General features: G+C 33.3%; 4 protein-coding genes across 8 annotated transcripts in view; 3 read left to right on the forward strand and 1 right to left on the reverse strand.

Moving 5' to 3' along the window:
• The window catches only part of LOC123692895 (putative protein kinase C delta type homolog), a 37504-nt gene extending 36269 nt beyond the window's left edge, over window positions 1-1235 (forward strand). For 3 of the 5 annotated variants that reach the window (XM_045637750.1, XM_045637751.1, XM_045637752.1), the window contains one exon: window positions 166-1235. In XM_045637750.1, coding sequence (XP_045493706.1) covers window positions 166-315 — 150 coding nt within the window. In that variant the 3' untranslated portion in view covers window positions 316-1235. The remainder of the gene's footprint in view (window positions 1-165) is intronic. The other 2 variants (XM_045637753.1, XM_045637755.1) reach the window with 1 other exon arrangement.
• A 3829-nt stretch (window positions 1236-5064) lies between these two features.
• Window positions 5065-8829, reverse strand: LOC123692902. Its single transcript, XM_045637763.1, has 7 exons — window positions 8554-8829; window positions 8275-8467; window positions 8122-8205; window positions 7625-7775; window positions 7035-7330; window positions 6634-6761; window positions 5065-5552 (listed from the first exon to the last, which is right to left on the reverse strand). Exons 1-7 carry the CDS (start codon window positions 8710-8712, stop codon window positions 5346-5348), a joined length of 1218 nt encoding a protein of 405 aa, XP_045493719.1. The 5' UTR covers window positions 8713-8829; the 3' UTR covers window positions 5065-5345.
• Window positions 8830-11309: 2480 nt separating this feature from the next.
• LOC123692907 (pre-mRNA-splicing factor ISY1 homolog) lies at window positions 11310-23688 on the forward strand. Its single transcript, XM_045637771.1, has 7 exons — window positions 11310-11464; window positions 11650-11672; window positions 19332-19495; window positions 22514-22717; window positions 22982-23131; window positions 23272-23363; window positions 23481-23688. The coding sequence occupies exons 1-7, from the start codon at window positions 11462-11464 to the stop codon at window positions 23640-23642; spliced, it is 798 nt and encodes a 265-aa protein (XP_045493727.1). The 5' UTR covers window positions 11310-11461; the 3' UTR covers window positions 23643-23688.
• LOC123692899 lies at window positions 19653-22405 on the forward strand. The gene is made up of 2 exons (XM_045637761.1): window positions 19653-21656; window positions 21736-22405. Exons 1-2 carry the CDS (start codon window positions 20294-20296, stop codon window positions 22332-22334), a joined length of 1962 nt encoding a protein of 653 aa, XP_045493717.1. The 5' UTR covers window positions 19653-20293; the 3' UTR covers window positions 22335-22405.
• Window positions 23689-23884: the final 196 nt, after the last annotated feature.

Raw genomic sequence — 23884 nt, forward strand, 5'->3', positions numbered from 1 at the left:
CCACAGATAAATTATAATAGTGTGTATGAGTAAAGTTTTTAATTATAACTATAGTTTTAAGAACGTCTGAGAAATTTCTTGTCTGTAGTTGCCGACTTGTCGTTACTTATGTTTCGTAAAATAATATCATAAACTTATTGTGATACAAAATGTATATTTTTCCAGAGACATCCATTGGACACACAATACTTCGACCGCGCGTTCACGGGCGAACGTCCGCGCCTCACGGCGGTCGAGCCGCAAGTTCTGCGCTCTATGGACCAAGAGCCCTTCCGAGGGTTCTCCTACACTAATCCTAATGCTACAGATCGTTGAAAATTTTGATAAAATGATCATTTTCACGGCTTTATTTATCCCTTTTCAGGTTTTCCCTACAGGTTTTGAAATACCTTAGGTGTACCCTGTAGTCTATGTTGTCTATGGTGTAAAAACAACGCACGTTGAAGTTCAAATACTTTATCTAGTCATTTTCTTGTTACCAATGATGAAGTTACAATTTAAACTTTCTATGTTAAATATTTTCTAGAATGGATTTATGTTTTATCTAATAATTATATGTATCATATTATGACGAGAAAATATTGATGTTAACCACCTCGTATGGTTTATAAACGGTTTATATTATTTTTTGGTTGAAGACTTAGTTCTTACAATATCTCAACTGTTCAACTTTATGTAATAACCATGCCATTTCCAGGATGGATGGTGGGTGTCATGTTACATTTTTAAAGATGTTCAAGTAGTTAGATAATTATTATTCAGATTTCAGATGAATTGTTGAATCAATCACTTTTGGCCTGTCGCACTCGAAATTTAATGATTTGTGCTTAATTATATCAAATTTAAATATCTCTAAATATGTTATACTTACCTATTACATGTGTTATGATATTCATAAAAAATGTACCCTTAAACTAGTCCATACCATATTATATCTCATTAAGGACCGACTTTGAGAAGCTTATGGCCTTAATTAAATAAGAAACAAAAAAAAAAAGGAAAAATATAATAAAATTGTACATATCATTTTATTCACGTGTTATAATATAATTCAATGTGTCTGGAACACAGTGTTATGTTATTTTATATTTTAAGTAGGTTGTAAAGTATTTTTTAAATGTAATTAGGTTATTAACCAGCTCAGCTATAATTCTTTTATAAGAAATAAAAAAATACCGAAACGATTTGTAATCGATATTTTTTATGTTATTGTACTTTGTAATTATTTAACGTTAAACTTTGTAATTAAGTATTAAATTTTTGTAACAATAGTGTATAAATAAATTGGTAAAAATATTCTGTCTTTTATTGGTTTACCTTTTCAATATTTTATATAAATGACCATGACAAATTACAAAATGAAATGGCTAAGTCTTAGGGCTAAGTTATAATCACAGAACATAATATAAAGAGAGTTTATAATAATAGCAGCGACATTTTTTTTAGATAGGTTAAACAAAAAACTTCACAATTACATAAGTATGTAATGTAATATTCATAATAGAGAAATTGAATATTGAACTTTGTTTTCTTATCTCTAGGTAAGTAGGTAGATATCTATGTGGTTTATGAACTTTAAATCAAGTATACATACGATCTAAATGGGATATGGAATGAAACATGAAAATATTTCTTCATACTTTTCTTTATTTTCCAATAACACATACTAACATATAGGTACATTCATTATTTAAACACACACAAAAATATATGTTAGGGATACATAAATGTGTAATTATATAAATAAATAGACTTATTTCTAAACATTTATTCCTACTACAACAACCAGGTATAAAATATCCTTATAGCGATAAGGCAGTCTTATATACAGAAAATTGGCCGGAAAAAATAATATAATTTGCAAACAAACAATATTTTTTAAAACAATTCAGTCTTAAATAATAAGTTAGAATGAGAGAGATATAAAAACGACTATTTTTCCTTTTTATTAGAAAGCTCAGCAGGGTTTTAGAATGTCACTTAGACAAAAGATACGAACGAATACGATCGTGTGGCTTAAAATAATTTGATTGGTCATACGACCATCCGTCAGCCAACCGAAAGCGTTCTATTACGAGTGCCGTTTATCTAAAGCCTCCTATACACGTCTGCGGATGCGTTCGCGGTGCGTTATAGCTGCGGCGGCTGGTTTTAATACGGTATTAATTATTGTTACTAACAAAATGAGTCCTGCTTGCTTGAATAAATTATTATTAATATCCATTATCCATGCGCACGAGTAGCGTCTGCCGAGTTTGAAATCAGACAGTGTGCCTAGTGCGAGTTTTCATCGAGTACGAAACGTTACTATCGCGTTTGCGTCACAGCCGAATTAGTATGGGAAATCGAACAGCGCCCCTAGCGGACGTATGGGGAAGCTTTGATTCCCCATACAAATTTCGCTGTGACGCAGACGCGATAGTAACGTTTCGTACTCGATGAAAACTCGCACTAGGCACACAGAACGATCAAGAGACGTGTGGTCGGTTGGTGCAATTTCGTCTGCGGTTACATTAACGTACGTCCGCGGTTGCATCTGCGGACGTGTAGTGGAGGCTTAAGTGACATTCTAACCTTGCTAACGCGCATTCTTTTAGAACTGTACTCGTCTTCTCATCCATCCAATCCCGTTCCCGTTCACCAAAGCACATTTCCCAAACAGTCTTTCTGTTATCATAATATCAGGCGGTATCATACTTATCCTATAAATTCATCGAAATTCACGCGTATTTTTGTATCGCCTACAATATTCAAGCGTAACATAATTAAAACTTTTAGTAATAATAAAAAAAATTATAAATTAATACAAGTTTTAAAGCTCCTTATTCTATATAATGTATTAACTAATAGGTATTCTTATAATGATTTGGCTAAATAGACATTGAGATCACGTGAGAATAATGTATAATGCTACATATAGAACCTTAGTACACATATAAAATCAATATCTTGATATATTGTGTTTAATAACGATCCTATGAAGCAAAAAAAAAAACACTTTTTAATACAAGTTAACGTTCTTATCTTTAATTTGTACAAAATAATGGAAAAACCAGCGAAAGCAAAAAAAAAATTCTTAAGAACCAATTAGAAGTTTTTAAAAATATGTTTGGCACACTGCTACATTGGTGTGACTGAGTATGTATGTGTAAATAATAAGTAATCCAATTAATTACTTATTATTTATAAATCCACTATTTTTTCTATTAAATTCCTTGTGTATTTGATTCTTTTTAGGAAAAATAAATATTTATAAACTTTCGTTTTACTACCCCTCAGCCCTAAGTATAAATTTGATGTACAATCATATATTTTATCTCCTATGCTTATTTAAACGTAAATAGATGAACATTCATTTGAGTTTTGATATACATCCACGTCTTAAATCTAAACAGATAATAATTATAATTACATATCATAGAGCTATAAATAAGATATAATTTAATATAATTACGTACGTAATCCGAATTTGGTAAAAATGTAAGTAGGTACGTATGTATAAAAATAAATACCTACTTACAATAGTTTATATCAAAAATCAATTATTATCAATATTAAAATTTTGAATATGTATATATACAGGGTGTCCCGTAAGTAGTGGACCAACGGGTTATGGGGAGTAGAGGGGCTTATTATCTAACAAAAATACTAAAATTTATTGTCCTAAACCATATAGTTTTTGATTTATGCTTTATTTTCAAAATTTGATAAAAATATCATCCACGTAAGCTTAATATGAACTTTTACCATTTCTGTTTTTATTTTATTCTTATTTTTTTGTTCAACGTTGTTAAGAATACATAAGTCTTCCTAATTAAAATGATACTCAAGCATAATTAACAACAACAACAAAATTAGACCAAAAAGTAGGTAAAATTTTACGTTTTAAAAATTTACGGACTGAAGTTTGAACAAAGCTGGTGTAAAAAAAATGTATGGTGACCCTGTGGAACTTTGTTTTAAAAACTTCTACATCTCATACAAATTACAAGGTATAATTGTGTGGTATAAAGTATTTAAAAAAATGTTAAATTGGCGTTCAACATTCAAATTAGAAATTATCAGGTAGTCAACTCATTAAGTTATTCCGAGAATCATTGCCTTTATGGGCGCGCGCTGGAATTATTTTGTATTGTTTCTGGCCAATCATAGACGATACTTGAACCCACTATTATTTTCTTTGACTTTCAACTATTTCAGTGACTTGCTTATAGCTCGGAACTACACGCGTGTTTAGCTTGAATCCGTCATTACGATATTATTCTTTGTTGAAGTGCGATTGAATTGGACACTGATTTTGCTTGTGATTTGGATGTTGTTCGACTTTGGTTTTTTGAAGAAAAATGCCTAATACGTACACTCCATGTGAATATGCAGAAAAATGTTTTTTATTTATGGACTCAGTGATGGAAATGCTCGACAACAACACGTGTTTATCGTGAGCGTTATCCCAATCGGGTTTGCTATCCTGATCACCGATTTTTTCTCAGAGTAAATAAAGCATACCATGAAGGTCGTATTCCTGGAATTGGAAATCGAATAGGAAGGCTTAGATCAGTCGATGATCGTCTAATATTGACAGAAGTAGAAGAAGATCCTTCAACTAGTACTCGCCGTAATGCTAGACGCACTGGTGTACCAAGAAGTACAGTGCATCGCATATTGAAGAGAAGTAATTTACACCCGTATCATGTACGAGTGAGCAAGCATTAATACCAGGTGATTAACAACGACGAATAAATTTTTGTCGAGAGATGCTTATGCTTGGATCAGAATTTTTTTAAGTCAATAATTTTTATAACATTTTATCAAATTTTGAAAATAAAGCATAAATCAAAAACTATATGGTTTAGGACAATAAATTTTAGTATTTTTGTTAGATAATAAGTCCCTCTACTCCCCATAACCCGTTGGTCCACTACTTACGGGACACCCTGTATATATATTAATAGAAAAATCATTCCAAGGTTGATTAAAAGGAAATATATTTGTATGTATACTAAACTCATTTGCTTTGGAAAAAAGTTATAAATCTATTTAGTTACTAGTTAATTAGTTATGCTAAGATTTTTTTTTTTAATTTCATACACCTACAAAAAACATGACATCATCGACAACATAGAATACATTTACGTGACTACAATACATTAAATACCTACATGTTAAAAGATAAGAAATATAGATACGAAATAAAATTCACATTTAATACCACATGTATTTGTGATTTAACAAAAATAAATTACTTACTTTAGAAACAATAAACAAAAATAAAAAATTAATATATAGGTAAGTACGGTCGAATTGAAGACTTCCTTTTTTTGAAGTCGTTAAAAATACATCTAAATTCAATAATTATAGTACTGCGGGTAGGTCATTACGATTTTCGCAATCCGGTTGCCAATGAGCGCGAATATAGTGTGTTTGCCGAAACATTCGTGCACGTCCAACTCACGAATGGTTACCGGCGGCTGGTCACTGAATTGTATACGGAACTGCAGTTCCGGGGCTCCACCAAGCTCAGTGGACATCGTACCAGGCTTGTATATGCCGAACTAAAGAAAAGAAAATGATACATTAACGTACTATGTGATTCAGCTAAGAATAGGGAAGTCAAAAAGAATGTCCTAGGGTTTATACGAAACATTCATTGTATTATTTATTGTTCATTATTCATTGTATGTAACCTTACTTCGTGGCAGTAATGTTCAAAGTCGCGAATGGTAGCGCTATAAGAAAACTTTGCCTAATAGACGTGTAGGCAGAGTTTTGTTTCAGACACATTTTATATGTGATTGTGGGTGTAGTTCTTCATTGTATTTTAATAGCTATTGAAATTGATAGAAAATGACCGTCGGTTTCACCGCTTGCTTATTGTTCTTCATAGCCTATTCGATAAATTATTACGTTGTCTTTCATAATTGACTTTTACATGGAGTACATAATAAGAAGCTGTGAAACCAACCCTAAATGTTAAATATGCGCTATGTACACATGTATAGTATTTAAGCCTTAAGGAGAATGGAGAAGTAAGAGATATACAGAAAAAGGAGTAGTTTCAAAGAAAGGTGTAGTTTCGCTGTACACATTTTGATGGGCAATTGCAATTAATATAGTAGTTTATTTTTTGATTCTTTCATATGTCCCAAAAAACACACAATTAAATGATAATGTGATAATATAGATTAGTGAATAAAAGGTCCGCTCATGCTGGTGCTATTTTCATATCATATCCAAAGAAATACATGCAAATTAATAAATGTTAATCATGGAACGTAAGGATCGTGATAGAAAATGAGATGATTCGGTTGAATTATAATATTTGCTTGGTACAATGAGAAATTTCATTATATTTCGTATTATTATTCAGTATAATATATAAATAACACTAGATAAACACTAATTGACATTTAAAAGAACAACATGAACATGCATTCGCACAAATAGCCAAGTTTTCAACATAATTGCTGCCTTAAAATTCGCGAAGCTCAAATAAACACATAAAAATAAACTGTAAAGTCTGTAGCTAGAAAAACATAACTTTTGAAAAAAAAAACTATCTTGTTACGATTTATTAAGCAATGTAAGCGAAGCTTGGAAATTGAGTAGTCTTTAATAGTCTATCATAAGTCATACCGCTCCATCGTCAAACCCTAGCAGTAACATATCGCCGTGCATGACGGCTGCGGACAGGTTAGGAAATACCAAAACCTTCGAATTCCTTATCTTATTCTCATATATACTCGGATCGTGGGAGTCGTTTGCTGAAGAGAGCATAATGTTGAGAAAATTTTGCATATTACAGACATTACAATTTAGCATAGGTGCACAATGAAACTCGATGTTCAAGTTGTCAATGTTGAAGGAAATTTTAAATATTGGCCATAAAAATATCAATTCTAAGTAAAAATTGTTTATACAGCATGTTTCCATCTAGTGTATATCTTCATTACTCTATAAAAATATTGATGTTTATAGCTATAGAAACCTATATGAATCTACTCAAAAAAGATGTAAGAAACTAAAAATCAACTTACTTCCATAAACAACAGTCAAGCGATCAAAAGTAAGTGGCTTCAAATTGAATATCCACGCTGGTGCATTCACACGGAATATTATGCTTATGTTCCTGCTAGTCTTATCCACAAAAAGAACGCTGCCATTAAGCAAGTAGATGTATACGCCATTTGTGTGAATAGACAGGCTGTAAACAGGCTCCCTCTGACCGTAGTATCGGCCCATAAGTCGTAAGTGCCGACCGCATTTTGGAAGGAACGCCCAGAGCGTGTAACTCTCGTCAAAAAAGTAACAACCCCTGTCATGTACACTGTACCTGTGAATTGATTTAGGAATGTGTAAAAGTATCATCATAACAAAAAAATTTAGACTAAAATTTTTCTAATTCAGCCATCTAATTATTATGTTAATATGTATCAGGCAAAAAATAATGCACAGAATAGAATGTAGTTTTCGCAGGTAAAACAGTTGGTTATATTCCCTTTGGCAGTAGGTGAGGTTAATTTTTATCTTGTTGCTTATTGTGTGTGCTACTGTTTATCATTAAAAATTTAATTTTATAAAAATAATTCAATTTTCGGTAGATAAAATATACAATATTTATTCTTACAGAGTTGTCTTCGGAATTGGATGACTGTATTCGCTGTCAGTGCAATGGCAGGTTCCCTTTTTGTATATTTTTAAAGTATGAGACTCCTCTACACCAGGAACGGGTGCACTGAGTATTGTGAACAATGTGGCAGACTCTTGATAATCAACACCTGTTTTGGATCAATGTCTTTATCAAAACACAGAAAAGTGTTTAATCCTAAAGTACTATATGCATTTTGTCACCATCATTTTGCGACAAAATGCTCCCCATGTTACCAGGGACACTTTTCAGAAATATGTGCCCACTCTAAGGTTAAGAAAATTCTATAAAAAAAAATTACTAATGGTAAATAGTTGCTAAGATAAATAATTTTTATATTCAATTTATAGTTGCTATAAGATGTAATAATTATATTAAACATAGCTACACTGAACTACCATTTTTTTATTTGACTGAACGAAATAATTCTATCCTTAACGTTTACCAAGGCAAGCATTCAATTACACAATACTTACATTTAATATTCATTGATTTTATCAATTTGAAGGTATATACATTCAGTATCTGTACACAGTTATCGGTAACCACAATAAGCATTTCTAAAAAAAAACAATATGTTATTTTTGTAAACAACAATAATTTTAATTTATTTGTAGTACAAAACCTACCCTTGCAAACATGTATATGTTTAATGCCATCCTTTTGGTAATAATCTCTTATGTGTCGCTTTGCTTTTCCTACATCCTGCCATAATAGAGCATTTAGATAAGTTTCTTTACTGGTCATACATGATCTTAACCGATGGCTCTCTCCATAATTAGAAAGGCATTCTTGCACCATTCTGTCCCATAATCTATAATGCTAAAATAATAAATAATTTAAATAGTGTGTGGATAGTTAGTACTATAAATAAAATTAGTGTAATAATTATTATAAGTTCAACTCACATCACAGTAATATATTCCCATGTCCCTCCAAGCTTTGTTCACTCTAAAGCATGTAGAGAGTGTTTCAAAATTTAAATAACTATAGATATGCATTAATACATCTGATGGAATATTATTCCAGTAAGAATAATTTGCACGTTTGATTTTCGCACAAGCCATATTTACTTTCACTTATCTACTTTTAATAGTGAGTAAAGAATATAATTGTTTTCTGTTATTAATTAAAATAGATTTTCCTCTTTTCCCTCAGATTTTAAGAGAAGTGTGTACTGTAGGTACTGTTAACTGTAGTTTGTTTAATTTATTATGCCAATTCCAATAAAATAAATCACAGATTAGATCGCCAGACGCCAAATGCCAATACCTAGATGTTTTGAGTTTTGACATTGACTGACGTTTTAATTATTGATCCACTCACAGATCCACTACAGTACACAGAGTAATCTAAAGCCTAGAGAACATTTCACAGAGTAAGTAATATACTACGTGTAGAGTCATGAAATAATAATAAGAAATAATACGAGAGAACAAGCGAGAGAATCTTGCATGTAGCAACCTTGTTTATTGAGACTATCTCAATCTCAAGAACGATTGCCGACACGAAAGCATATAAGTATTCTATGACGAAAGTCTCTTTTGTATAGCTGTACACAAAACAGTAAAAACAAACTTTGTTTTTACCTTTCTTTATTTCAGGTTATCAGGGAATTAAAAAAAAAGGCCGTTTAGTAAAGCCCGTAAAGCTAAATGGAGCTAGTTATATGGAATACGGAATTTCTCGATTCGGTCCCCGCGATCTAAGCCCGCGATAGAAGCTATGCAACACTTACAGAGTTTACTTGCAGAACTTATGCTGATGCTTAATTGGAACGTGAATTAGTTTTCAAATTCACCAGCAGGTTGCGCTAAGTTCAGTGTTGAAAAAAAAAAATCATAGAGTAATAGGCCCTACTCACGGTTCAACACAACCAACAATCTGCTGAAACAATTTGTTGCAGTCACGATTGAGCGTTCTCTACTCACGATTCATCCAACCCTCAATCTGCTGATACAATTTCATTCCGCAATCCGCGATTGCTTGCCACAACGTGTGCACGTCACGTTGATGCCTGGCCTGATGCTAAACCTCAACGCAATAATACGCATTATTAATGGATATACTAATTTATGAAATATAAGATAATTATCTTTGTAAGCTTGTATTTTTTCCAATTTTATTGATAGATTTCAAGGGCTATAAAGTATAAACGGCTATAAAATATAAACATCTTCCTCAAATATGTAAAAATGTCTTTCCCGCGTTTATCTCAAAACCGCCATTTTGCGAATTTGCGATTACTGCGCAGCGCGATTGAGCCGAGATTGGAGCAATCACAATACTCACGTTTCAACACGCACACAATCTGCTGAGACAATTTGTCGGGTTGCTTCCGCGCCGATCCAATACGCAACATGTTGGGTTACGCCCCCAACGTGCCCTCAACTATACTATTCACGACACAATCTGTCAGCTCACTGCAGATTGTGTCAACAGATTGTTACTGAAATTGAATCGTGAGTAGGCTACTTTAGCAACACGCACAGGCAACACGTTAGCAATAACCTCATTATTGTGTAATAAACGCTCGGTAACGTTACGATGAGTCACCGAAAGAGGCACGCGGGCATGGTTAGCCCCTGTGGTTAGCCCGCCTAAGAGCGTGAGAGACAGACATAAAAAGTCGTTGTCACGTAAAACTTTCGCCCGTTTACCGACTTTACAGGCAACCAATTTTTTTTCAATGTTTGTACCTTCATCCATACTCATATTTATTTTTAACACTATTTGAATTAACTTTGATTATTTCGAAAAAACTTTAGTGAAACGAAAGCTTTATTTTTTTTCCAACAATTAATAATATTACTAACGATAAATCGATTGCACGCATCACGTGAAAACATTACTTTTAAGAGTGGTCGATTGTGCGAAGCGTTGCTATAGTTGAAACATTCAACGTTAAGGCGCTGCCCTGAGTAAGGGACCTTGAGCACTCACACACACGCCGCGCCACAGCTGCAGCCTGCTGCCTAAATAAATATATGATATTCTTCAGGAGATATACTAGCTATATAGTGTGTTGAAAACACAATACAACTAATTTTACTGGATAGAAAAAAATCACAAAAGTACCTCAAAAAAATCTTTTGATGCTTAAAAAACATACTAAACTACATGCAATCATTCTGTTTTTTCGGCAAATAATTCTACAAGCAACATACGAAGATAATACTGTGTTATTTTTTTAGTCCAATCAATAGATTTCGTGTTAAATCGCAAATTCTTATTCCCAAACCAAAAACGTACGCATGTGTGCGTGAACGCCTGTGTACCGACACTACCGGCCGAGGCCTGTTCGAAATGATGCGCGTTAAGGTAGAATTCCGAGACGGGTCGCAGACCGCAAACTGCAACAGCAAACTGCAAGCGACACCACTTGTTTCTATGAACATCTATGAATCGCTGCGCGTTGCGTCTGCAGGCAACAGTGTCGCCGCGCTTAGAATCAATTTCGTTTAGCTCTTATTACTTAGTACTTATTGCGCTCTAGTGCTGTAATAATTGGAAAACTACCATAGTGTCGAAAGCAACGGAAGTGCCGTGTACAATAGGTACTAGGACGCTGAACATGAGATGTATCTGTGATGAGATGTCATATGGATGACATTGACATACAATTCTCAAAAAAGACAACTGACATGTGCTAGTTTCTGTGGATCTGTCAATTATTGTCAAGTGGTGTAGGTAAAGTGTACATACTCGTTGTTATCTGCTTATTTTTTATTTAATTTAAAGGTGTTCAGTATAATTCCGTATAACTAATTAATGAACCCCAAATATCTTTGGATAAGACTGTAGTAACGAATTAAGATGGTAAGTTGTTCTAGCTTTATTATTCTCTGTTTTGTACATTTTGTAGCTTTACCTTGTATATTGTTATAAGGTTATTATGTATAAAATACAGTTAAGTTAGTCGTTTTCTTATTAACTGATAATGAATTCTTATTTTTGTCATGTTTGTCAAATGGTTCGATTAATATATTTTTATTTTCTTTTAGGCAAGGAACGCAGAGAAGGCTATGTGAGTAAAACAACTTTATTATGTTTTAGCTATTAAGGAAATACTTATATGTTTTATTTTAAGCACCTAACCAAAACATAATAATACCTAAATAACAAATCATATTTAATATAGCTTCCTGAAAGATACACCCAAAACAATTATACAAATTGAATTTTATATTAGCTTATTCATTTTATGAATTTAAGTTCTTAATTTTACTCAAAAACATAATATTAACTAGATCTATGAGTTAATCAATACTAGAGGTACATTTTTCATTCAATCCAACCAATATAGTTCAGGATACATCGCCCATTTTCAAGTGACTACTATCAAGCTAATTTTACATTTGTAGCTTTATTTTGATGAGACGCCCAATAATTTCGTGTACGAAAGTCTCGATTGTGGTAGCTAACAGACAGGGCCGTCTTAGACTATGCCGGGGCCTTTGGGCACACAAGAATTGGGGGCCCTTTGAAACCAAACTAGTTATACATATTTTTTCCCATAAATATATGTGTTTTTGCCCTAAATTGAAACTTATAGAAGTAACCAATAAGAAATGAGAAAATTTTTGCTCCATTTTTTTATACATTTTACAAAAAAGTTACTTCTGACCAATTTTGTATTAGGTATATGGTCTTTTGATGAAACTTTTTTTCCTTATTTTTTGCTGCTGCTGTAATGGCGCTCCAAAGTTGACTTAAATTTAATTTAATTAAGAAATATTTTAAGAATTACTTTTTCAAATTACCTTTCTCTTTTTCAAATTTATCTTTTTAATATTAGCATCTGGATTTTTTGAAGTGAAACTTCTTTATCGGGGTTGGAAAAAAATTTAGTGTAACATTTTTTCGTTACGCGCCATTTTTTTCTTATCCCTACCACGCGTGATTCGATGTCTTCGACGACGTTTCTGTAAAGTTGCATATATGTATATAATTTTTGGAAAAATAAGATTATAAAGAAGTTTCACTTCTTACGTGTGTACACAAGTACACGCACACATTATTCTTTCGTAGCCGTTTCTTATTAAAATGGTAGGAAGCTACATCTACAAATAATGTATTGATTCTTTTGTATAAATAATTTTATGATCTACAAGTACTAGTTCGCGTTCGCGTTCGCGTTCGAATTCGAATTGGTGTTGGAGTTTGAGTTTGTGTTCGCGCTCGCGTTCACGTTCGCTTTCGCGCTCGCGTTCGCGTTCGCTTTCGAGCTCGCGTTCGCGTTCGCGTTCGCGCTCGCGTTCGCGTTCGCTTTCGCGCTCGAACTCGCGTGCGCGCTCGCGTTCGCGTTTGCGTTCGCGTTCGCTTTCGAGCTCGCGCTCGCGTGCGCGTTCGCGTTCGTTTTCGCGTGCGCGCTCGCGTTCGCGTTCGCGTTCGCGCTCGCGTTTGCGTTTGCGTTAGCGTTCGCGTTCGCGTTCGTGTTCGCGTTCGCGTTCGCGTTCGCGTTCGCGTTCGCGTTCGCGTTCGCGTTCGCGTTCGTGTTCGTGTTCGTAGTTTAGTTTTACCTAATTTCAGTGTAATGAAAGAAGGCTTCGTCGAAGGTCGAAATGATTTAATTTATATAATATAAGTGAAACATCTTTAGGCGCGTTTAGAGTAAACTTTCAAGATCGCGTCATGGCAATACCGTCACGTCATGGAGTAAGGCGACCACGGCGACGATTCTTCTACAACGATCTTTGCATCTTGGTAATAGTGTGTGTACAAATTCACGCTGGATGTTTAGAAAATCATGTAATTTTTTAAACAGAAAACGTGTTTAAAAAATTGCAGATAATTTTTTGCACAGGGCAATGTGCGCTGACATTCAAAACATACAAGAAAATATAGAAAATAATACTAAACAAACCATACAGAGAAACCGCAACAAAAAAAAAATAGTATATAAAAAGTATTATATTCTTGAAGTAAATCAAATTTGCAGAGTAATTTTCTGTCCAAAAAGTAATGATATCCCACCAAAAACATGAATGTAAAAACTGAACTCGGCTCCAATTTATACATTTATGTTTTTGGTGGGATATCAATTATTAGTATCAATAGCGGATTCTATTCTCTAGCGTTTCTGCCACTTGTCTACAGGCCCAGAGATTAAAGTTTTGTCACAACGCCCATATTAAAAGCTAGGTATTCTGTAAACTTATACTTGTTATTATTTTCATAATTCCGAAAATAATTCAAGTAAATGTCTGATAAGTTAATTATAATGGTGTTCGAATCACTCGAATTATTTCTATACATAGATGTTTTGATTCGAATAAATCTGAAAATGATCTGACGTTCTGGCAACGAGAAAAGTGTATTGCTTTTAATAAAATATTTTGAGATATATGTGAGAAAAATTGTCTCCAAAAATCTCCTCCAGGGGGTCCCCAGACGATGGGGGGCCCTGGGCACTGGCCCCCTGTGCCCCTATGGTAAAGACGGCAATGCTAACAGAGATAACAAGGATAAAAAATTTTGATTTGATGGTTCTCAAATATTTATTACGCAATTTGTAGGACAATATGTCTGTTGAATTATATAAACATTAACTAAGTGAAAACAAAAAAATCAGCTTGTTAGTAATCATTTATGATGACCTCGTTATCGATACACTTTGGAAAGGGGGACTCTTTGAACCAACCGTAGATTTTGTAGGACAAATATTTTTTCGAATAATTTAGGTAATTATCTTGAGATTGAACAAAAAAGAAAAATTCAAAAGAAAAACAAAATATATAATATATTCAGGGTGTAATCGTTAAGTGCACACTTAACGTTTACACAGGTGATTATTCCGTAACTATTGCAGGTATAAAAAAACTTTAAACTGATATTGATATGAAACTTTACGTAATGAGTAAAATAACAATAATAACTTTTTTTAATATAACGAGAAATATCTAAAAATGTAACTTTAAACCCTCCCATACATTTTATTTCCCGTAACGTATGACATATATTACGTTCCCACTGCTGGGACATGGCCTCCTATGAGGTTACAGGCCACATCCACCGCACTGTCCAAGTGCGGGTTTAAAATGAATGTTGCATAATATCTTCGCTTTTTCAAAACAGGATATTTTTAATTCTACTATATTTAGCTATTTAGCCATGTATTACGTTCCGCTAGATTGGACGGAAACCTGTAAAGAGAAAAGAAGATTATTTGCAAAATATAAAAAAATGTCATTTAGATACAGAAAACACAAAATTTGTGCTGTTGTCTAGTGCCTCTATTTCAGGTAGGTAGGTACTATATATTACGTACTTTGAGTTTTTGATTTTACAATATATTATTATATAAAAGTAGTAAACAACGTTTTTATACCATTAACTGTCACGCCAATTAAGACGTAGCCAGTGGAGAAAGACTTCTCTTTTTCTTTTACCTCATATAAAATACCGTACCGAAATCTATACATATAATAAAATCGTAGGAAAGTCAAAACTGTACATTGAATATTTTTTTAAAAGAATACATAATCCATGATCTATAATCGATATAGAAGCCAAAAACATAGTTTTTATAATTTTTGTCTGTTTGTCTGTTTGTCGGTTTGTCTGTTTGTCTGTTTGTCTGTATATTTGTCCGAGCTAATCTCGAAAAGTACCGCATAGGTTGACTTCAAATTTTGCATGAATATTACTAACAGGTCGGGTGAGGCTTTTATATACACATTATCATGCTATCACCTCCGGGGGAGGAGCTGTGAACCTTTATTTTTCTAACGTATTCCGTGTATTACACAGCGTACAATCTAAAGACTCATGTTTAAATGTTGTTTTTGGGTAAGCCACGCTATTATCTAGCTTTACACTATAAAAACTACGTCATTTACGTAATTTTGGCAGAGAAACAGTTTAATGAATCTTAGTAGTATAAAGACAAATTTGAAACAGCGCCATCTATGAGACTTCATTAAAATCAAATCAATTTACATGTTTAACGCTTCTTGCAAATTTATAATTAAAAATTAAATAATATGATGTTGGTGGGGTTTTTAATTGTACTTATTTATTTAACTTTTTAACCCATGTCTTCCCAGAGTCCACTTCAGGTGCTTATATTTTATGTGAATATACTAAATAAAATTTTACAAGTGAGGGTAGATGTTTATTATTTGATGTCAAACAAGACACTATTAACAGTTAATTGTGACATTTTAAAAAATCCTTCTTGCGTTCCCACAAAAGGTAAGTTGTAGCTTTTATATTTATTCTTTATTAATTAATTATATAGTTAGACTCATGTTTTTAATTAGAATTGAAGTTACGACAAAATAAGAAAATGATGAAATTTTATTTTTATGTATAACTTTTACAAGACTATATTAAACGCCCAAAGAAGGTCACTTTAGTTCTTGATAGAATTTTATTTGTTAGTAGCTTTTTAATAAAATTAGGTAAAGTAATCTTTTCATTTTTTTTATTTACAGATTAAATGTTCATAAAAATTAACGATTTGCATGAGGATGTAGTAGAAATAAGTATCCTGGCGCGTGGTCAATTGTTGACTAAAGTTAATTTCCAACGTATGGTACAATCATTGGAAGAATCTTGGGTAATTTTAGAGGATATTTTTCGGGAATGAGAAAAGGGGCAGCCAACCACGTATCAGCGTGCGTGCGTGAGAATCTACCTACGTTTTATTACCAAAAAAAAATGTTATTTTGAAACGTAAATATTGCACTCACAACTATAACTGTACAAGTATGATTTTTAATCGTGCTTTACTGTCATCTGATTGTTTTATTATCGTTATGGCTATCGCGGTACAGATCGTACTGGGATCAGAGTACATATTATTTATCAATTGGTGTGGTAATATACGTACCACACCAAGTAAAATATTTACAATCATACCAAATGGATTAACACGGTATGTACATAAGGCGGTCTTATCGCTTACTAGCGATCTCTTCCAGACTGCCCAAGGTAAGAGATAAAGAATTATACTCATGATCCAGCAATTTTCAACCGAAAAAGAAGTTTTTCTGTAATTGGTAGTTGTTTTATTTATTTATTTTAAATACCTAATTTTACTTTTATATTTGCCCATTTGCATTACATTCAGCTTCCATAAAACTTATAAAAATTTTATGTTTATTTCTGTCTAATATAAATACTCTTTTTTAGATATAAATAAAAAAAACAACTTTTTTATTAAAATTTAGTACCTTGGGAAGATATTATCTATGTGTTAATAGAACAATACATAAAGGATATTATGTTACGATTTTATACAATGAAAATATTATGTAAAAAAATATTAGCAGGTGTAATTATTAAATTGATCCCGAACCCAAAACTGTAGTTAATTTTTTTTGTCATTTAGTGTTTAATTCATGTCAATTGGTTCATTAATAAAAAAAATTATGATCATTTAAATAATCACGGCGAACATTTGCTAAGGCATTCATGTACAAGGTGTAATCGTTCAGTGTGCACAGGCGATTTTTTTTTTGTAAGTATTACAGATAACAAAAAACTTTAAACTGATATCGAAAGTACTTAACCTAATAATGGCCGTAATCATTTTTTTTAAATAAATCGAGAAATATAAAAAAAAAAATCTTTAAGCCCTCCCATACATTAAGTACATAATATGAAATATGAATATCCCATATACATTTAATATGAAAGATTTTAGCTTTCTTTTTCTTTTTTTGGTTGTCTGCTTTAATTACTTCGCAAATTTGAAGTGGCATTTTCCACGCTTTTTCCGGACATTTTCACACATTTTCCGGATATTTTCCGGGCAATTCCTCACGCATTTTCCGGGGATTTTCCAGGCATTTTCCACGCCTTTTCCGGTCCATTTCACGCATTTTCCGGATATTTTCCAGATATTTTCCAGGCATTTCCCAGGCATTTTTCTGACATTTCCCTGACATTTTCCGGAGATTATCCAGGCATTTTCCACACTTTTCCGGACATTTTCACGCGCTTTCCAGATATTTTCCGGGAATTTTCTGGGTAATTCCCAGGAAATTTCCGGGGATTTTCCATGCATTTTCCACGCTTTTTCCGGATATTTTCCAGATATTTCCCAGGCATTTTCCAGGCATTTCACAAGCATTTTTCGGACATTCCCTGACATTTTTCCGGGGATTTCTAGGCATTTTCCACGCTTTTTCCGGACATTTTCACGCATTTTCCGGATATTTTCTAGATATTTTCCAGGCATTTTCCAGGCATTTTCTGAACATTTCCCTGACATTTTACGGAGATTTTCCAGGCATTTCCCACGCTTTTTCCGGACATTTTCATGCATTTTCCGGGGATTTTCCAGGCATTTTCCAGACATTTTCCTGACATTTTCCGGGAATTTTCCAGGCATTTTCCACGCCTTTTCCGGACATTTTCACGCATTTTTTTAATATTTTCCGGGCATTTTCTGGGCATCTCTCAGGCATTTTCCGGGGATTTTCCAAGCAATTTCTACGCTTTTTCCGGATATTTTCCAGACATTTCCCTGGCATTTTCCGGAGATTTTTCAGGCATTTTCCACGCTTTTCCCGAACATTTTCACGCATTTTCCGGATATTTTCCGGGTATTTCCCGGACATTTTCACACATTTTCCGGGGGATTTTCCAGATATTTTACAGGCATTTTCCGGATATCCCCGGAAAATGCCCCGGATTTCCGGAAAGTACGTAAGTTGTTTAGCTTAGATTAGTAATAAATTCTATTAACAATTCTATGAATTGTTTATGGTAGTACGTGTTTACTAAATAATTGTATGTAAAGTAACTACTATGCAGTCGCTATTCCACGCGGACGAAGTCGCGGGCACAGCTAGTATATTATAAACACAATTTATAAAGTATGGACACCCTAGTCTAATATTTACTACAATCATGAAACATTTAATAATAAGCAAATAACGATGCTAAATGGAAAAAACATAATCGAAATTAACATTATAATCAATTAATCACAACTTCGATCTATTATTCCAGATTTAACAACAATTATAGTAGAAATATTACTAAACTACAATTTTACATGAAGCGTAGTTTATGGATAGTTTTTTGTACTTACGAATGAAATATAATATCACATCCTGGCTGCCACTCACTTTTGCAACCGCGCACAATATATTTACAATCATTTATTTTGATGAGACGCCCAATAATTTCGTGTACGAAAGTCTCGATTGTGGTAGCTAACAGAGATAACAAGGATAAAAAATTTTGATTTGATGGTTCTCAAATATTTATTACTAACTGAATTTTTCTTTTTTGTTCAATCTCAAGATAATTACCTAAATTATTCGAAAAAATATCCAAAGTTTTTCTTTCCAAAGTGTATCGATAACGAGGTCATCATAAATGATTACTAACAAGCTGATTTTTTTGTTTTCACTTAGTTAATGTTTATATAATTCAACAGACATATTGTCCTACAAATTGCGTAATAAATATTTGAGAACCATCAAATCAAAAATTTTTATCCTTGTTATCTCTGTTAGCTACCACAATCGAGAGTTTCGTACACGAAATTATTCGGTGTCTCATCAAAATAAAGCTACAAACGGAAAATCAGCTTGATAGTAGTCACTTGCAAAAATGGGAGATGTATCCTGAACTAATAATGATTCTATTATAATTACCAAAAATGAAATGTTATTACAGTAAAAATCACTTGTTCAAGTTTCACTAACTCATAATAATAAAATAGGACCACATTAGCCCGATGGCGGGCAGCACAAGTGCAAGAAGCTGGCGGTCAGAGGGAGCGCAGACCATACCTTGCTTCAGAATGCAATGACCTTCAACAGGCAGAAAAATGGAGACTACAGATTGTGAGAGAAATCGCAAAGAAAGTAGCGCAAATACAGAATGGTAAGCATTTTTATGAATCAAATACAAATGTTAAAATATTTGTTCCTCTTCCTGTAGTTTTTAAATATATCTATTTAAAAACTGAACTGCTTTCATATTTTTGTATTTCATGGTATTATGCGTTTGTATGCTAGTAATAGAATCTGTTTGATTATTTAAACTGCAAGTATTTTACTTATTCACTCCGCATTTCATTGTGTAGTAAGTATAAAAAATTGTATGCATCATACAGATTATTTATTTACATCCTTTAATATATTTTTAACGCTGTCAACCCACACTTGCCCAGCATGGTGGGTTATGGCCTGATCCCTTAAGGAATGTACCCAGGGCCCATGTACCAGCAGTGAGAACATAATATATAGGCTGATGAATATGATTACATATTTTTACAATAACAAATATTATATTTTTAACAAACACTATAGTTCAAAGTACCTTGATCTGATCAACAAACTTCACTGACCTTGCTTACATTATCTATTATATTCTGGAATGATCTATACATGTTACCACACACATTGTTGCAAAAAAACATACAAATTTTTGGATATTGTGTTACATAAGAAAAATTGTTGATTAATTTGCCCTGATTAAACCTTCGTAAATCATAATGAATAACGCACTTTTCTAAAATCACGTCGTGTATAGGTACTTTAATAAAATAAGCTTCATTCTTATATTTAACTTTAGTGTTCTAAATAAAAACCATAGGGCCATGGCATTATTTTACAACATTTGATATCACATTAATTTCAAAATTATGTAATTTTTCCAATTAAGTCTTTATTCACAAACATGGACCAACCTAGTACCGAAGTATTTAAAACACCATCTCCCGTGATAGCTAGTCCGCGTGAAGCCAGTATAAAATCGCAACACGAGACAAGTGTAAAATCGCAAAACCTCACTATATTGGACGTGCCGCCGACCATTGAAGATCAAGTATTCCTGCAATCCAGTCCCCCGTCTTCTCCGTTAATAATGCCAATTAGCCCTGTTAAGAAATCCCCAAGTCCACCTCCTTCAAACCGAAACTCACCCCGTATATCGTTAAAAAGTGAAGGAAGTCGTAGGAAATCAAGTCCGGAAAGTCCTCGAAGTGTAAGCCTGAAATCGCAATCCGTCAAGGAACAACTCAATCTCTTAACTGAAAACGAACAAAATATGGATGATTTATTGAATTCTTCTAAGCTTTCGGAAAACAAACAAGGTTCCCAAATACCTGTACTGAGCAATATTAATAAAATCGCCAGTATGAGTAGAAAATTAACTAGTGAAGCTAACGCACTTAGAGAATCGATAAAAAGTTTAAGCGATGATATCATTAAAACGAAGAAAGAACTTTCAGTTGATGCTAGCGAAAACGTTAATTTTCCATATCATTTATTTCTAATTGAACTTATTATTAACAAAATACACATGAAGTGTGATTGTTTCGAATTGGATTACAATAATCTTGTTATAGCTGCCACATTTTTAGGAAAACAGCCCATAGTGCTGTACGATTCTTCGTATGGCAAAATTGTAGATTTCAATAATTTAAATGTTGGAAAATCTATTCTTTTCGCTATGACCTACGATAAAATATGTTGTATAAAAGACTTCATTATACATTTACAACTTACGAAACAACCTCCCTGCTCTAGCTGCGTTACAAAAATTGCTGAAACAAATATGGATTACACCAAAGATTTCGTGAGTTTAAGAGAAGAATTATGTAAAAAATGGACAGAAGAGCAACCACAAGATAATATAATATGTACGACATCAACACCGCTTACAAAACAACTGTTTCATTTATGCTGCGGAGACAGTGACCATTGTGATTCTATAGGTATGATCGAAATTACAACGCGAATGTCATTTCTTGGTAAAGAAATCACTACAGCATTCAGTGCTTCATCGAAATCTCACGAAACTTCTTATCTTAAAAAAGAAGACAACGGAATGGCAATGTATTCATGTCAGAATGTAGAAATGGATTGTCAGGGCAAGGTTCTTTTAGACGAAGATGTTCTCACAAAGAGAGAAGTACAACGTAGCATGCACACTTTGTCCTCAAGACGAGCAGGGAGTCCGGTGTCCCAGCTATCAAGTGGACAAGCATCTAATAGAGGATATGTTGTGCAAAATAATAACATGTACCAATATGATCAGGGTAAGTACATTAATATAAATTAAAAATATGTGGGAGACATTTACTATTTTACCTAATTAAATATCATAATTGATTTTAGGTAGTACTAACAACTATGATGAAATATTCTCAAAAGTTAATGCAAACGAATTAAGGATCAGAGTACCAAAAAGCACGAGAGTTGAGAGAAATGGTAAATACGAAAGAATTCAAGAGCTGTGTTCCTGTGAAGAAACACCATATAATACAGGCGACCAAATACAGTTTCAATTGCCGAGAAATAAGACTTCAAATACATATACTTCTAACTTAATGTATACTCATAAAACATCGGACAGAAGATACGACAGCAGAGATAGAAAAGTGATTAATGTCACACCAACAAATTGTCCAGTGCCAGTTGATATGGCAAAGCAGTTACATCCGCAAAAGGATGTGTTCATTCTTAAAATTGGAAAGAAACTAGAAACAAAAGACAAAAAGACGGATCTCGAAATTGAGCTCGTCACACCGAAGATTCCTCAACAGCAGCAAGTTAACAATAATATATCTCAACAATGTATCACAAATGAAATTAAGTCCAAGGCATCGAAATCAAGCGTGAAAAGGGGAAAGAAGAAAAAGGGAAAGAGTAAAACAGATCTAACGAAGAAGAGCAAACGCAAATCTACAAAGAAATCCAAAAAAAGCAAAACATAAATTGATTTATCAATTTGCCATTTTCATTGATAAAACCACATACAGAAATATTAAAACTTATACATTTTTAAGTCACATGTTTTATTTTCTACTTAGTTAAACTGCAATTTTCAACATACAATTGGGAACATATTGTAAATCCATAACTAATCCATCAATCATTATTATCCAACTTTCAGCTGGTTTAGGTGAGTTTCGAATACGGGATCTCAACGATGAGATAAATAAATTGATGAGGGAGAAACGTCACTGGGAGGTGCAGATCAAATCCCTCGGAGGGCCGGACCATGCGCGCGTGGGACCGAAAATGTTGGACCAGGATGGGAAAGAAGTTCCAGGGAATAGAGGTTATAAATATTTTGGTGCTGCAAAAGATCTACCAGGTAAGAACGATTGAGAAATATTTACTTTTCTGTTTCCTTTTTTTTTTAATAAAAAATTTATTATTACCACAATTTTTTACATAGAGATAGATCTAAAAGCATGCTTTCAAGTACCGATTGTCTAACATTTCCAAAGAGAAACATAATCCGTAGATACAGGTGTGCCTTCGTCGTATTGTAATAATTCTTAATTGTACTGTTTTTTTTAGAATTTTAAATTTCCAGGCCCTTTATAGGACACATTAAAGTCTTGTTTTTCCCCAGGTGTCCGTGAGCTATTCGAACAAGAACCGCCGCCGCCTCCGCGCAGAACTCGCGCGGACTTGATGCGTGACGTGGACGCGGATTACTACGGGTATCGAGATGATGAAGATGGTCTATTGATACCTTTAGAGCAAATTGCTGAAAGAGAGGGTATGTTCATATTGTCTGTTGCAGTATATAACACTAGTATTTCTGCCATTTATGCACTTACCTTAAAGATAAAGATGTGATTTTCATCAAAACTCTAAAGCATAAACATGATATTAACATTGTCTTTATAATTTTTCTAGCCATAGCACGAGCAGTGGACGAATGGAAACGAAATAAGGAAGAAAATAAAGAGCAGGATGTACCAGAGGAAGAGAATATATATCCTGAAGATGTAAGAAATAATACAGCTAACACTTTTTATCATTCTTTTTACTCCGATGCTAAAATATATAGTAATTTAAAATATTTGATGCTATTTACACATGACTAACATTATTTTTAATTCTAGCCCGAAGATAAGCGAATAGAAGATGACAGTGATTCAGAAAAACCAGTATCACATGTTGCAGTGCCGTCACAGAAGGATGTAGAAGAAGCGCTTCTTAGAAGAAAGAAACAGGAGCTTCTAGAAAAATACGGGTGTTTAGACGTTAAAGTCGAGGAGAGCTGACGTAGATTGTAATTTAGGGCTTTAAGAATATAATATTTTTCAAATATGCAATGATTCTTTTATTATTTTTCCCTTTTCGTCTTAATTCTAAGATTTAGACACACGATACTTATTAAGTACACATTGTGACTAAGTATTGTGAACTTCGTATTTAGTGAAGAAATAAATTCAGAAGAGCAGGCTGCTATTATAGTTCAATAACACTGAACACACCATTATGATTCAATTGACGGGTCATTAAA

The sequence above is a fragment of the Colias croceus genome, chromosome 6 (genome assembly GCF_905220415.1).
Source record: "Colias croceus chromosome 6, ilColCroc2.1".
NCBI lineage: Eukaryota > Metazoa > Arthropoda > Insecta > Lepidoptera > Pieridae > Colias > Colias croceus.